The 17954-nt window shown below is 35.7% G+C and overlaps 1 protein-coding gene across 16 annotated transcripts in view; it reads right to left on the reverse strand.

The window, feature by feature from the left end:
- The window catches only part of CACNA2D1 (calcium voltage-gated channel auxiliary subunit alpha2delta 1), a 527964-nt gene that overhangs the window by 378634 nt on the left and 131376 nt on the right, over positions 1–17954 (reverse strand). For all 16 annotated transcript variants that reach the window (XM_086397179.1, XM_086397175.1, XM_086397178.1 and 13 more), the window contains exon 3: positions 2844–2960. In XM_086397179.1, coding sequence (XP_086253305.1) covers positions 2844–2960 — 117 coding nt within the window. The remainder of the gene's footprint in view (positions 1–2843; positions 2961–17954) is intronic.

Consider the following 17954-nt stretch of genomic DNA (forward strand, 5'->3'; position numbering starts at 1 on the left):
ATATTTTAAAAGAGGCCATCAGTTCAGTTCACTCAGTCATGTCCAACTCTTTGCGACCCCATGAATCGCAGCACTCCAGGCCTCCCTGTCCATCACCAACTCCCGGAGTACACCCAAACTCATGTGCATCGAGTTGGTGATGCCATCCATCCATCTCATGCTCCGTCGTCCCCTTCTCCTCCTGCCCTCAATCCCTCCCAGCATCAGAGTCTTTTCCAATGAGTCAGCTCTTCGCATGAGGTGGCCAAAGTATTGGAGTTTCAGCTTTAGCATCATTCCTTCCAAAGAAAGCCCAGGGCTGATCTCCTTCAGAATGGACTGGTTGGATCTCCTTCCAATCCAAGGGACTCTCAAGAGTCTTCTCCAACACCACAGTTCAAAAGCAGCAATTCTTCAGCGCTCAGCCTTCTTCACAGTCCAACTCTCACATCCATACATGACCACAGGAAAAACCATAGCCTTGACTAGACAGACCTTTGTTGGCAAAGTAATGTCTCTGCTGTTGAATATGCTATCTAGGTTGGTCATAACTTTCCTTCCAAGGAGTAAGCGTCTTTTAATTTCATGGCTGCAATCACCATCTGCAGTGATTCTGGAGCCCAAAAAAATAAAGTCTGACACTGTTTCTGCTGTTTCCCCATCTATTTCCCTGGAGAAGGGAATGGCAAACCACTTTAGTATTCTTGCCCTGAGAACCCCATGAACAGTATGAAAAGAAGGTATATATATGTGTATAAATGAGTTACTTTGCTATACAGCAGAAATTTGCAAACTACTGTAAATCAACTATACTTAAAAAAAAAAAGTGTTTCAACTTCTGGCAATGTGTACCAAATATTCCAAAGGATCCTCTTATTATGTTACAACAAGATCCTCGATATTTTAAGATACATAGAAATGTGTAAGGATCAAAAACAAAACAGACAATTTCTGAATGCCAAGAGATGTGTATGTGTGTGTATACATATATATATATATATAAAAAGTTAAAAATCTGAACTGTAAGTGATCAGTAAACAAAGAATTCAGAGTTATCCTGGAACAAACACCTGCAACAGTGCTGAGATTTGTAGAACAAGGAGTTAAACTTAAACTGCAACATTACATCTAACAAAAGATATATATAAGAACTTTATAAACAAATTTTAAAATGCTATAAAGTGGCATAAAAAACAGCTAACTGGATAAAAAATCATGTATATAAATATAAAGACAAAAATCATAATGATATAAATTCTTCCAAATTTTGTCTTAATTTGGAATTCAATGGAATACCATTTAAAATCCCAGTAAAGATTGTTTCAAATAATTGCATGCTGAATATAAATTTTAAATAATGTGTGAACATTCAAGACTAGTCAATTCCTTTTGAAGAAGAAGATGGTGAGCTGCTGAGCATACTAGCTTGATAAATGGGGCTTCATCAAGGGAAGGTAAAATATTTAATATATGGTCTCAGGAGAACTGATCAGAAAAAAAAAATCATTTGTATTGTGACCTAAAACTGTATACTGATATTAGCTACAGGTGGCTTAAATAGATCTGACAGAAGTGGAATCTTTTACAATAAAATACACAAAAATATTTAGAACATCAGAGTAGGAAACGATTTTTTAAACAAAGCATACACCTCAAAATATTTTTTTTTAAAGTTGACTCTGACAGCATTAAAATTAAGAACTTATTTGATCAAAATATACCATAAAGACAATAAAAAGACAAGTCACAAACTGGAAAAAGAGATTTGCATCACATGTAACTGAAATGAACTACCATCAAGAATATACAATCTACGAATCAATTTAAATGATTAAGATGTGTAAAAGATATGAAGAAATATGTCACTGAAGAGGAAACAAGAATATTCAGAATACAAAACAGATAACCGTGTCATTAGGGATAAGCAGAGATGCCATTTGGCACCCATTCAGCTGCCTATAGTTAAGAACTCTGACATTGCCACTCATTGGCCAGAATATGGACCAATGGGGACTCAAATACTGGTAGTAGGGGTCTCAACTGATAGAACTATTTTGGAAAATCAGTGTCATACTTATGTAATCTGATTTTATGAACACCCTATAGTCTAATATTCTACTATCACATACTGACCCGTATTCTTGCACATATGTACTGAGAAACTCATTCAAGAAAATGAAGCCACCCTATTCATGGTTCTATCCAAATAATAATTTACCAGCAGAGAATAAGTGAATAAATTAAGATATATGCTCAAAAAATATTTTACCATGAATAAAAATGAATTAAAGCTAAGCACAAACATCTAAAAAACTCATGCAAACATAATGTTGATGGAAGAAAGGATGTAGCTGAAGACCACATACAGCATCATGACTAACACATGTTTAGCAAAACATTTATGTGAGGTACAGCTACTTTTAAAGAGCAAAGAAACAAATAATCAAATATCTAGTGTACTGGCTATCTCTGGTATAGACGCAGGATGATGAGACAAATACTACAAAGGCAGGTTTAAGGATGCTTGCAATATTCAAGGGTTTTACACTGTATGATCAGTTTAAACAGGATTATTACACATGATTATTTACATATGTGTAAACAGATGTATGTTCTAATTAAATATACTATTTCTCTGTATTAAAATCACCTTATACAAATAAAATAATAATTAGAAACAAGCTAATTCATTATTTCAAGTCCACAATGAAACCATGATCTTATCTTTTATGAACATATATTAGATGAACACAGTTTCTCAGATAAAACAGCATACTAAAGAAAACCTCCAAATAAAGCATGAAAGATAAATAATAAATGAGTAATATAGAATAATAAAATGAGTAGATACAATTTAAACTCACCACCAGGGCTTTGGATCTGTTGCTCAGAAGTTTTTCAATATCCCTGGCTGCAATTTCCACCAGCTGGCGTGCATTATTTGGCTCCACAGTATACAAATCTTGGTATTTCTCATAAATCTGTATGAAGAGGAAATATAATTAGTAAGAACAATAATTGCTTATTTGGTTCCCGTCCTCACATTAGAATGTATTTAAAACCATAAACAACTGATTAGAAAGACAAATCTATTCCTCGCTTCATCTTGATCTTTTTGGAGTTCCAGTGTGTTCAAAATATACATATATATGCATATATAAATATATATATGTTGATATACATATAAATATCAATTAACTGTAAGACCACAAGCTCACCAAAACAGTATATCATGTTAAAAGGTTGTAAAACATCTTGTAACACAACAATTTGTGTGTGCAATTTTGCAAATTCAAGTTGTACCTCCAACCTCAAAGTGAAAAATTGAAAGTGAAAGTCTTTGTCCAACTCTTTGCCACCCCATGGACTATACAGTCCATGGAATTCTCCAGGCCAGAATACTGGAGTGGGTAGCTGTTCCCTTCTCCAGGGTATCTTTCCGACCCAGGAATTGAACTGGGGTCTCCTGCACTGCAGACGGATTCTTTACCAGCTAAGCTATAGGGAAGCCCCAAACCTGGTATTTACCGCCTTCAGCATTTTAAAGAAACAGGGAGGTTATTCTAGAAAATAGAAGAACTTAAGCATGGGACATCAAAACTGGAGGATGTGTGCACTGAACAAAAGTCAGGACAAGGGAATAAGATATTGCACTGAGGGAGACTCGCACCTTTTCCATCACTGAAGCTAAGATGTACGCTGCTAAATAGGCTTATAACCAAAAAGAGAAACACAGAGAATGAAGACCTTCCCCTCCTCAGGTTCATCCTGGTGGCACAGGGAGCTTCACATTTCACAGTGAAGAACAAGGTCACCGAGGTCTACATTAAAGTTTGGTTGAAGCTGTAATAATATAAGCATTTATATTATGAAACTGAATTTTTTTTTTTTAATTCACTGAATAAGACTATATTGAAAGTAACCTAGACAGCAAGAGAAAACAATTACATTTCTGGCTCACATCAGCATTTATGGAAGGATTTCCCTAGAGTAGCATAAGATGCACCTGGTTTATCAAGCGTGTATACTCCTGGCAGGAAATAAAGATTAAAAGAAAAGTGGGGCGGGGGGGGTGGGCGGGCAGTGAGGAGCACAAAGACAGTGACCATGTCTGTTGCTGAAGGGCTGGGCTGAAAAGGAAATCCCTTATTCATCCAACAGATGGGTTGCACATGCATGACTAAACCATCTTCAAAGCCAGGGACTGGCAGGTTTTTACTGTCTTATGAGAAGTGAATCCAGGCACAAGCAGGAACCAGTTCAACCCTGCTTTTTACTGGCATAATGCCAGCATTCTGGTTACTACCAACAGGTTCTACAGCTGGTCCCAGCCGACCATGAATGCTGCTGGTAAACACTGGTTTCAAAAGGAGCAATATACATTGGCTAACATTCATTTTTTGAAGTGTGTTGGTTTCACATGAAGTTTCACAGTTTTAAGTGATTTAAAATATATCAACATTTTAATTAATAAGTTAAAATAATTAACTATAATAAAATTAATTATCTAATAAATATTTTTGGAGATTTAAATCAAACTTCTATTGCTAAAATTGTTCATCATTTTCAAACCATGAGGCTTTCCCTCACACTTTGAACTTTGACCTTGTAGGTTCTCATCCCAATTATTCAAGGCACAGTAATTTAGTCATATAAAATCCCAAGAGTTAACGTCATTCATGATTCCTGCATATTACTGGATTTTTTCTACTTTTTATTGATGGACAGATTATTGTGTCCTGTTTTTAAAGACCCAGGTTATCCATGAAGGACTCCCTCCAGTCCAAAGCTATCTGTTTCAGCCTAAGACCTCATCCAGGAACATGAACTCCTAAACAGATTGATTTGAGGTACAAACAGATAAAACTCAACATCACTCTAATTGATCAAGGATATTTAGTTCTTTGCAGAAAAGCCAATATAATTAATTGCTGTGAAAGGCAGATGTGCTTTGTATCATGAATATCTTGCTCATTTCTGTATAAAGTCTAACCTCCTTCCTGTGGTACTGGGACTCTAATAGAACTGAAAGTTGGTAAAGATTAGTTCAGGACACAGTCTCTACTTCATATTATGTACTACAGCTAATGCCAATTATTAGCCACTATCTATGTATGCCAGACATATTAAATGCTATAAAGGATGAATGAATTATAAATAAGAAAAAACTAGTTCAAGTATATATATTTTCTCAGAGAATATTCTCTCAAGTTCCACTTATACAGTAATTTTTAAAAGCTTAGGAAATAAAAAATAAGATCCAGAATGCAAATAAACTTTAATAAATAAAGTCAAGGAAGCTTAAATCTAGAGCCCCAATGCAAATGCCCTGCCATACATTTTTAGGTACAATATCACATTTGAAATGTTTTCATTGTAATAAAACATGAATTAGAATCATGTAACAGCCACCATCAAAAGAAGTGGACTTTGCTTCTGGTTTCAAAGAATGCAATCTTGTTGTTTTTGTTGCATGAGATATTGCAATGGCTCTCAAAGAGAAAGAGCCTGGTGCATGTTTAGTGAACAATTTTCAGAGTAGACGGTTTCACATGGATTTTTAAGATATTATATTTCCATAACTTACAGGTATTTACAGTTCCTTCCACCACTAAAATAAACCACATTTCTATAATATTTAACATGCTAACATGAATATTTTAAAGAGTCTTAAATATCTTTTTTTCTTCTTCCTAGTTTTTCTTTTCCTTTATAAAAAATTAATTATATGCTTTACCCCTTTATCCAATGTCTTTCCTGACAGAAAAACAACATGATGGGAATAACATGAGTTTCTGGCACCAGACAGAGCTACTTTCAAATCACATGTCAGCTCCTCACATGCCATGTGACACTGGCTTCCGTTTCTTCTACTAGAAAGAATGGAGCACATAAAGAGAATTCAAGACAGGATCTTTTTCCTCCTGACTGATAACACTAACATGCTATTAATTTTTTCTATAACTCAAATCTTCACACTGCCACCCTTAACACTAGTCTTGACAAAAAGAATATTTGTCGCCTTGTACATTATTTCCTTCTCATCATCTTAACTAGCTGGTTTTAATTTTCTTTCACTACAAAACTCACAGGCCAAGATTTGCTGTGATTACAGAAACCATGGTTTCCCTACCTTTTTCACTGAAAACATCCATTAAGTCTCTTTGCTCTATAGTTAAGCCCATGGTTCAGCGATAATTTCCAGAACAATACATTTAAAAATAACTCACCTGTAATTATCTAAAAAGCAACATCACTCACTGACACCATCGCTAAATAAACATAATTAATGAAATGTTTCAAAAATCATAATATTAGTATCACACCATGGAATTATACCGTGAAATACAGTAATTCCCCTACATATGAATGAACTCCCTTCTGAGAGCACGTTCATAAGTCCAATTTTCTCGTTAAGTCCAACAAAGTTAGCAAAGGTACCCAACTAACACAATTGGCTACATACTGCTGCTTTTACATTTGCTTTCAGATATCCTGGGCTTGAAATAAAGATACTGTACTACTGTATTATGCTGTAAAGTACACAAAAGCACAAACACCTAGAGAGGATGCATGCATGTAATGATGAATTTCACACGTGTGAATTACTGTGATCAATCTCATGTGATTGATCATGAGAATGCACTTTAGCATCTTTGAAAGTTTGCATCTTGCAGGTTCATATGTAGGCTGTGCTGTGCTTAGTCCCTCAGTCATGTCCAACTCTTTGTGACCCCATGGACTGTAGCCTACCAGGCTCCTCCGTCCATTGAATTTTCCAGGCAAGAGTACTGGAGTAGGTTGCTGTTTCCTTCTCCAGGGGATCTTCCCAACCCAAGGATCAAACTTGGATCTCCCACATTGCTGGCAGACACTTTACCGCCTGAGCCACCCAGGAAGCCAAAACCATCCACCACTTTCATTTAATCATTTTATTCATGGGAACAGTGGGTGTCAGCCTCCAGAATGTAAGCGTGGAGAGACTTTAAGTCCCATTTCACATCGCTCAGGAGCAAACCACTGCCCAGAGCAGAAGGAAATGAAATCCTAATGTATCATAGTTACACAAAGGGAATCTGAGTGCCACTGTCTATCTGGGACCTCTCTTTGTTTCAGCAGGATGTGCTGAAATATTCATCGCAAAGCCCCTTGGGATGAACAAGTAAGGAGGCTGGAAATTAAGGATAATTATCTCTTCTAGGAGATGACCCTGGTATGAGTTCAAGGGGATCCCAATGCAGACTGAATGGCCAGTGGGAAGCAGAGATCCAGCTGAAGAATAATGGTGAAAACTATCTGGAAAGATTGACCAAGTTTTTAGTACCAATAACATTAATATCCATGTCAATAGAAACAGTAAATACACCAGATATCTTGTCACGTCAGTCTACCTTGTACCCAGAGGCCCAAGAGAAAAGTCAAGAAAATCAGAAAATACTGAAAGGGAGTTGAAACTCTGAATTAACTGAATATAAAACTGATCACAAGAGACTGTTTTAAACTGAAAAAGCTGAACCTTGAAATTGTGAGAATAATTTTTCCCCCATTCTGGGAGAAACAATGGCAGCTCAGTTAAGTTGTTGTTGGCAGTAAGTTAAGTTCTCCAAAGACAAACACAGTCAAATGTCTGCAGAGTAAATCAAAATATGTACATTTTGATAGCCCCTTCAATAGTTGTGCATTTACTTCCCTCCATTGGAACTTGTCCTGGACAAGCCATTAAAACCTCTGCCATCTTTCTGAGGGAAGTTTTCTCTTGGAAGTCCCTGATGAAACAGGAGTCAGAGGAGTTTCCTTACAAATGGGTAAGTGAGTGAGTGAGTGAGTGAAGTCGCTCAGTCGTGTCTGACTCTTTGCGACCCCGTGGACTGTAGCCCCCCAGATTCCTCCATCCATGGGATTCTGCAAGCAAGAATACTGGAGTGGGTTGCCATTTCCTTCTCCAGGGGATCTTCCCGACCCAGGGATCAAACCCAGGTCTCCCGCACTGCAAGCAGACGCTTTATCATCTGAACTGAAGGGTTTAGAGGCCGTCAAATGGACATGACCTATAAAGGCAATTTTGATGGTTTTACATAGAAATGACCTCTAATGGAAAAGAACACAAATGGGAACTATTTGAGATACATTTCTATGTAAAATGTAGTTTGCACATAATTCAGCATTTTAAATGAGCACTCTGCAACGGAGACCGAATATCAATCATCTCTTGAGGTTTTCTACTATGTACCAACATCAAATCTACATAGGAACAATGTTACTCCTGCTTTTCTCTTCTATATCAAATGTCCTGAAGCCTTTGTGTCTCTCTGGAGCAAGGCCGAGTTTCTAAAGGCACATTCCAGTATAAACATCATCGATGGGGCAGAGAAGGACCCGGTCAGTCACATTGTACAGTCTTAGGGCCAGATGGCTGGAGTAGAGGAATCCGCCTCCTCCTGCGTAAGACGGGTAGACGCCAGTGTAAACAACTTTCGGGATGTAGTACTTGAGTTTCTTATCCCAATGAGGTCCAGCATTATACAAATGGGTAGCAATATTTTAATGTGAGATCTTGCCATTGGCCCCTGCCTAATAGCATCAGGACATATCAGACCTATGCTAAAAACAAAGGAGAAAAGGAAAGATACATTCATTTGAATGCAGAGTTCCAAAGAACAGCAAGGAGATAAGAAAGCCTTCCTCAGTGATCAATGAAAAGAAATAGAGGAAAACAACAGAATGGGAAAGACCAGAGATCTCTTCAAGAAAATTACAGATACAAAGGGAACATTTCATGCAAAGATGGGCGCAATAAAGGACAGAAATGGTATGAACCTACAGAAGTAGAAAATATTAAGAGGTGACAACAATACACAGAACAATACAAAAAAGATCTTCATGACCCAGATAATCACAATGTTGTTATCACTCATCTAGAGCAAGACATTCTGGAATGAGAAGTCAAGTGGCCTTAGGAAGCATCACTATGAACAAATCTAGTGGAAGTGATAGAATCCCAGTTGAGCTATTTCAAATTGTAAAAGATGATGCTATTAAAGTGATGCACTCAATATGCCAGCAAATTTGGAAAACTCAGCAGTGGCCACAGGACTGAAAGAGATCAGTTTTCATTCCAATCCCAAAGAAAGGCAATACCAAAGAATGTTCAATGTACCACACAATTGCACTCATCTCACACACTAACAAAGTAATGCTCAAAATTCTCCAAGCCAGGCTTCAACAGTACATGAACTGTGAACTTCCAGATGTTCAAGCTGGATTTAGAAAAGACAGAGGAACCAGAGATCAAATTGCCAACATCCACTGGATCAACTGAAAAACAAGAGAGTTCTCTAAAAACATCTACTTCTGCTTTACTGACTAAAGCAAAGCTTTTGACCATGTAGATCACAACAAACTGTGGAAAATTCTTCAAGAGATGGCAATGCCACACCACCTTGCCTGCCTCCTGAGAAATTTGTATCCAGGTCAAGAAGCAACAGTTAGAACCAGACATGGAACAACAGACTGGTACCAAATTGGAAAAGGAGTACATCAAGGCTATATATTGTCACCCCGTTTATTTAACTTATATGCACAGTACATCATGTGAAATGCTGGGCTGGATGAAGCACAAGCTGGAATCAAGACTGACAGGAGAAATATCAGTAACCTCAGATATATAGATGACACCACCCTTATGGCAGAAAGTGAAGAGGAACTAAAGAACGTCTTGATGAAAATGAAAGAGAAGAGTGAAAAGGTTGGCTTAAAACTCAACATTTAAAAAATGAAGATCATGACATCTGGTCCCATCACTTCATGGGAAATAGATGGGGAAACAGTGGAAACAGTGACAGACTTTATTTTCTTGGGCTCCAAAATCACTGCAGATGGTGACTGCAGCCATGAAATTAAAAGATGCTTGCTGCTTGGAAGAAAAGCTATGACCAACCTAGACAGCATATTAAAACCACAGATATTACTTTGCCAACAAAGGTCCATCTAGTCAAGGCTATGGTTTTTCCAGTAGCCATGAATGGATGTGAGAGTTGGACCACAAAGAAAGCTGAGCGCTGAAGAACTGAGGCTTGAACTGTGGTGTTGGAGAAGACTCTTGAGAGTCCCTTGGACTGCAAGGAGATCCAACCAGTCCATCCTAAAGGAGATCAGTCCTCAGTGTTTATTGGAAGGACTGATGGTGAAGCTGAAACTCCAATCTTTGGCCACCTGATGCAAAGAGCTGACTCTTTTGAAAAGACCCTGATGCTGGGAAAGATTGAAGACAGGAGGAGAAGAGGATGACAGAGGATGAGATGGTTGATGGCATCACTGACTCGTTGGACATGAGTTTGAGCAACCTCCAGGAGTCGGTCATGGACAGGGAAGCCTGGGTGTGCTGAAGTCCATGGGGTCGCAAAGAGTAAGACACAACTGAGCGACTGAATTGAACTGATATTGGACCTGGAAGCAGCTAATTCCTGAATTAATAATCTGTGAGGAATCAGATAGAAAAGATCTACATGAATAAGGATAATATATTGAAGAAATCAAGTTTTCTCCACATAGGATGACAGATGGATCAAAGTTAAAAGCAGTAGCAAAAGTGAAAAGACTAGCAGGAGAAAAACAGTCTTCAAATACTACTAGTGCGATAAATGATGGCTATGGTAGGTAGAGTAAGGACTTCCCAAAGATAAACATATCCTTATCCCTAGAACCTGTGAATATTTTGTTACATGGCAAAGAGGAATTAATTTTGTAGATGAAGTTTTGCTAATCAGTTGCATTTAAAGAGATTATCCTGGATTGTCCTGGAGAGTCCAATGTATTCACAAAGATCCTTAAAAAACAGAAGAGGAAAACGCAACCATGCAAGAGAAAACCAAATGGATGATAACGTGAGAAGAAATTATCATGTGTTGCTGGCTTTGAAGGGGGAGGAAAATGGGCCATGAGGCAAGGAAAGGACTTCTAATCCACAGCACTGTAAGATAATAAACGTGTTATGTCAATAAATTTAGAGTAATTTGTCACACTCAGAATAGAAAACTAACACAAGGAGTTAGCAGTGGAGACAATGCTAATACTCAGCCTCAGGGGATGTCTTGGCTCTAGACCTTCCCTCCCACTGCCCAAACTATCTTCCAAACGCCTTAAATTCTTGCTGAAACCCAGACTCTTCCTGAGTTCACTTACATGTGGTACCATTACATTTCTTTTACATGTAGTCCTACAATAAATTCCCCAAGTGATTCACTCTATAAAAACTAAAAACGCTAAGGAGTATTTTTCTAAGTTGTGATTAACATTGTTTATTAAATACTCTTTGAATGTCCATTTTCATTAGTCATCAGACTCTCTTCACTGAAATGAAAAAATAAGCTCTATTGTGAGAAATGTACAATTTCCATTAGACTTTATGAAATAATGAAGCTATCTCAGGACTCCCATTATAGCCTGGATAATTGTTTAGGAGCCTGAAAAGAAATATTAGAAAGAGGAGCTAAAAATATAAAGAATAGATGGCATACACTGTACAAAAATATATATGAATTAGGTGAATAAATATGATTCTACCTCATAATAATGAAAGGTGGCGTAAGAGAAAAAGTTAGAATATACACCTCACCATCACTCCAATTTCACTATCTTTATTGAGTAAATTCATATATCTTCACTACTGATGCAGGCAGGAAAAGAGGTTTACTACCCCCTCGATGGCTTTAGATAATCATAAAATCAATTTCATTTACTTTTAGTTGAATTCTGCAGTTTGGGTTTTTTTTTTTTTTTCCTTTGTAATAGTGTTCTGTGGGCTTCTGAATTACTTGTTTCCTAACAACTTAAGAATGTCTTGTTTCTTAAAAGATGCAGTAACACAAAAGTATGATATATATATTTTTTTTTCTTGGTCACTTTCAAGGATGAAAGTTCCCTTGAGAAATTTTTACAATTCAAAGGTACAGTCTTCCTTTAAATTTATTATAAATCTCATCATCATCTAAGCTGGCCAGCAGAGAGAGACATTAAGATATGTGAAGAGTCCTTCACCTAAGGTAAAGAGTAACTACTAACACCAAATCTGAATTGATGTTGGAATATATTTTATCAAAAAACAAAACAAAACAAAACCTTCCTTCCTCCGTTGAAAGCTAGCTGAATTTTAAAAGGTGAAATTTGCCATAAAAAATATGAAGTATTTCCTAAATAACCCCCTAAACTATTCAAACTCTTCCCTCTTGATTTAAAAAGCAAATAATGCAATCTCAAACAAAAGTCAAGCTTTTAAAATGTGTTGTATCAGCTAACACAATTGGGTAAAAAAATGAATACCAACATCAATTGTATATTAATCCAATAGAATTTGTGTAAATTTATGAAGATATAAGCATTCATAAGATGAAAGAATATGTTAATATCATTAAAAGAATCAGATATGATTGTCTACAACTTCATTTTAAGTAAATTACAGTTCCTTTTTTCTTTTAATAACCTAGTTTTTTGAGATAGGATACTGCCTTTGAAATTTTTACAGCTTCAGTTCTCTGTATTTTTGCTCCCTTTGAGCATATGCAAACATCATTAACATGTAAGTATCATGTTTATTATGTATTTCTTACTTCTCTTAATCACATTGTTAGTATCAAGAGGGCAGATTTTTGTCCATTTTGTTCACTGGTTCAGCCTAGCTCATGTATAGTGCCTGGCATGTAGCAGGCACTCAATAAATACCGATGACATGAATCAGTGAATGGACACTGATACTGCCACTACGTCAGGCTTTTCTAGCAATGTAAATGCTTATTTAACAAAGTCTTCCTTATATTTTAAAAATGCATATCTATTTTGAACCCCCCAAAAAGGCTACATAAGGTGTTTTGCAGTTATATAATGAAATAAAAACACCTAAATGATAATTAGATTCTAATAATAAATACACAAATAAGGTATTGATCAATATGAGGAAGAATATTATTACAGTTTCATTGAAGAGGTACAGAAAATGTGGCTATCAGAATTCAAAGAAAAGATTACATGGGTTGTGACAGTCAAAAGATGGTATTACAGCCATGTTTTAGAGGAAATATGTATTAATAGGAGAGAAAGATATCCGAATGAATGTGATATAAGGAATTATTGGACAATACTGAAAGGCAAACTGGAACACTATGATGAAAAGCTTTAAAATTCAGGATATTGGTTTGTATTTTACTGTGTAGTCAAGTCCAAGCTATTTTAAACTGACTCCTAGAACGTCTAGTGCCTATTATAACAATTCATATATAGGAAGAATTTAAAATATAACATAGGCTTGTTTATTATAAACATGATCCAAATATATATACATACGTATGTATAAACATATTTACACATGTTAATCATGTACATATACACACATATGCATAAATACACATATACAATATGTCATGTTCTCACTTCTACAGTGCATGTTTTTCCTGTCATAATTACATCAAACAGGCATTCTAAAATAAGACACCAGAGTTTGATAATATTTTCCTTACTTCCCCTATTCATTCCATTTGATATGACACAGCATCTTAGCTGGGACAGGATCACATTTCAACTGGGACAGTATTTTGAGGAAGAATATTAAGAAAGAAGTCAAAATTAGTGACTCTTCCACAGCATACACCTTCTTGCCCTAATTCCTAGTCTTCCACAGCATATACTCCTTCTTGCCCTAATTCCTAGTCACAAGAATTTTATGGTGACACTTTTGAGCAATATATTTAAAAATGTAAGAAAGAATAGAACAAGTGACAACCATAAATATGCCTGTTCACTTTCTCCATACTACACAGAGGAATCGGTGATTATTTTTAACAAAAAATACAAGTGAAATATGAGGGGTCATTTCTGGAATAAGGAAAACAACTCTAACAAAGACTAAGATGAGCATGAAAAAAATCCAGATCAAGAATTCTTCAGTTTTTAGGTTGGAAACATCGCCCACATATGGTAAGTTTTAAGTTTCTCTTAGAATACTTAAAATTAAAACAAGAAAAATATTAAGATATGTATAAAACCTACCTACTTAGTTTTCTGTTTGGTTTTAATTCCAGAAATAACTTATTAAACTATTCTGTTTCCCTTTGAATATCTGAAGCTATATATGAATTGTGTATGTGTTTTGACCAGAAAATTCATATGTAATTAAAAGAGATAATATTAGATTTTATAAAAACTAAATTAAAAAAATAATTAACCATAGGCTGAGTGAGAGGCTCTTTTAATGTCCCTAAACTCAAACGACCTAAATTCATTTCACTGCCAACAAAAGAATTTTGAAGAGGAGCAGAGTTTAATTCGCCCTTAACCACAATACTTTATTAACAAACAGCTTTTGGAAAGTAAAACTGCTAGCCAGAGATGCTGAGATCCAATTTTTACAACTGTATATTCTTTTAAAGAATTCTGGGAGCTTTATCCTTGCCTTAAATTCTTAAGTCCTTCTAGAGCGGTTTTGCTCTAAAAGCACTGCACTATGGACATTTTTACTAAATAAGTCTGTTGTGGGGTGGCGTCCTGTGTATTATGGGATGCTTAGCAGCATCCTCAGTCTCCACACTAGATGCCTGGAGCACTCACCCCTCCCCCGCCCCTGGCTGTGACAATCACAAATGTTTCCAAGCACTGACAAATGTCTCCTGGGGGACAAAACTGCCCCTGGCTGAGAACCACTGCTCTAGATATAAAGACATTAATGACAGACGTCTTTGGCGGGGGGGGGAAAGTAGCAGCAGTAGCTCCGTGTTGCATATTCAGAGTGTGCAGTAGTAAATCATCGTCTTTTATACCATTCATCTTCATTCTGGACAAGAAGCCAACACTTGGCTACAACACTTATGAGCGTTTAGTCTTCCTCTCTCTGTGCAGCTCATAGACAAGCAAAGAACACAACTACTATACATTACTCTCTAATTATTATTACCAAAGCATTTGATTGCTATTTGGAGAAACAATAACAAATCACTCATCCTTCAAGTACTAGCATAATTTAAAGTGTTAATTACTGATTGACAATGGAACAGATTTGTAAGGTAGAAAACATCTGTAATAATCCTTCACTGTTCATGTGTGTGAAACAACAGTACTTAAAAATCTGTTAATAAAATATTGAAAGTCACTTTAAGATTAGAAATTCCCTTAGTGTATTCTGTAACTTTGAAAATGAATGTAATTAACTACAGTCTTAAAAAAAAAAAAAAATAGCTTCTTATTTTAAAATCTCCAGTAGTTGGGTAAAGGGGGTCCACAGTCTGTACTGATAATATAGTCTATAGTTAAATAGAGTTCTTTCTCCTAAGAGAAAAAAAGTGTTTCACCCCTAAAATCATAATAATCTCAGGTTGCTGACATGCAATGGTAACTGATTTAATTACAACACTTCATCATTGAGGGAATAGGGCAACTCTAAATAAAACCAGGACATATGAAACAAAAATAAATAGCCTTGTTTGAAAAGTAATTATATTATCTTTATAATCATTATACTGCCTTTATAAAGTAATTATAAATATATAAAATATATTGCTTTTACAAAGTAATACAAAGCTACTTTTTTTAAAGTAATAAGAATTTAACTTCTTCACAGCATCTACTATTGTTTCCACATTTCATGTTATTTTCCTTTTACCCCTGTAACATTTCTATAAGCAAGGGAGAATATTACTATCTGCCTCACTGGACAAGCAGGTAAAGAGAAAGCTAGCATCATGGTACTACTTAATAGAATCACCTAGAGTAGAAAAGAAGATTCCCCAATCCTGTTGTTGCCTCTGCATCTTGCTGATTTCCTAGACACAATCACCAATGATTAATTACATTCTGATTCTAGAAAATATTTTATTTACATAAAGATGGCATGACCACAGTGTCAGAGCATCAGTCTGTTAGTCCCATAAGTAACTAATGAAAATAAATTTTTCACTTAAAACAGTTATGTAAATACTAACTTAATTAAGAGTTCTGAATGTTCAATATTTAGACACATTTCATATTTACATTTTTGAGAGCATATTAAAATATGAAGATATTAATGTCACCAAAATTTTAAATTATGAAATCATAACAGTAAATCAAAAGCCAGGAAATTCTATGATAATGCCTTTGCAGCCTGAGTCTACTTCAAGAATAAACTTCCAGGAAAAATTATTCAGTAAGTTTCTTAAATGTGTTTGCACATTCTAGCCTAACATGTTAAAAATCCAGACAAGATTTACTTTTAAGAAGTATGTCTTATAAAAACAATGTGACAAGCATCATTTCAACTCTCTTAGATAACAAGAGGAATACAATAGTCTCTGTCAACAAAAAGTTGGATTTCCCTAACATCCTTCATTATAAGACACAACACATTAGAACTGAAATAGAGGGAAAGTAGAGAAGAGTGTCCAATAATGGGGTAAAAATTTCAAAATGCACATATTGTTAAAACTAGAGGAACAGCCACTGTACCTTACATTGACATAAGAGTCTGGAAGGCTTATAAAGCATCAAGTAAAGCTGCAAGAAAGACCTAACATTATATGTTGGGGAGAAACGCACAGGGAAGAATAGGTAGCCTGGAATTCCTGTGATGTTCAAAGGCTTAAACACCTCTCCTTTGAGCCATGAGGAGCAGAAGACGCAGAGCAAGTCAGCCTTTACTGTTCCTGGGCCCCAGAGCTAGGACTAGGGTGAGGCAACAAAATTTTAGGAGCTGCTCATTCACTCTGAAAATCGTACAAGCGTTAGACTCTCAGGATGAGTGAGCCTCCCTAAATTCCCCACCCTCAGTGCATCGTGTGCCTCATCTTGTTCCAGATTCTGCAAATCCCCCATCCCTACCCAGTCCCTGCCAGAAAAGACAGACATTCTCGGTATGAGGAGAAACTCTACCTCTTCCAAAATGCAGCCTTCACACCTGCTTTCTAATACCAAATATGTTCTATTCAGGGATTAAAGTGAGTAAACAAAGACTTAAATAAGCAAGTGTAAGTGATAACTATCAATCCCTTCCTTTTGTAATAAAGAGGAGGGAATAAGAAAGCCTTGGACTCCTAAAGGCAAAAGAAGAGGTGTGAAGAGAATAGCGCACAAAGGAGACAACAAAGCTCCTGGATGGCTGTAGTTTACGTTACTACTGAGGTTTGCTTTCCCAGGGTAGGGGCATCAAGTGCAGCAACGGAGCATTTCTGACAGATAGCAGACTTATCTTTCCTTTTAATATAATTTTTTGTGGATTCAGAATGGCATTTTATAAAATCAACAATGGTTTCTAATCAATTTATTATTAGAAATCTTTTAAATAAACCAAAATTTATTGTTATAGAGCCAATTCATTTAGAATATCTGATCATTTAGATATTGGTTGAAATTTAGCTACAATTTTATCATTAAATGTTTTCTCAAATGAAACTCATTATTAAATTTATTATATATTAAGTATTACTAAATTATATTATATTTAATATTTTAATTTTAAAAATATTAAATTTAATATCTTAATTTTTAATATATACTATAATTAACTATAGTATTAAATTATATATTACACAATGTTGAATGCTATTAAAGTATTAAATGAAAAAATGGTTGCTAGAGAATGTTTTATAAACTTTGTTTCCAAAAATATTAAGACAAAGAATATGCAAAGACTATTAAGACCACTTTAATTTTTTAAATGTCATCTATTTATTAATATATGATTATCAGCTTCATTTGCCAGCATGATAGTAAAAAGTTTGTGTTTGTGTGTCTGTATATGAGTTTAAAAGTTATAAAATGTCTTTACTGAAAGAAATTAGAAAACACATAAACAAATGGAAAGATACCCTGTGTACATGGAAGAATTAATATTGTTAAAATGGCTATAGCACTGTGAAATGGAGTATTTCCTGTCAAATCAGTAAACAAGGATATCACAGCCATCAGGGATTCCAGCCCTCCAAATGCGAGTTTCTGAGCCCAGGAAGAACAATGCCATT

The sequence above is a fragment of the Bos grunniens genome, chromosome 4 (assembly GCF_055505025.1).
Source record: "Bos grunniens cultivar Pamir isolate PY7600 chromosome 4, Bosgru_T2T1.0, whole genome shotgun sequence".
NCBI lineage: Eukaryota > Metazoa > Chordata > Mammalia > Artiodactyla > Bovidae > Bos > Bos grunniens.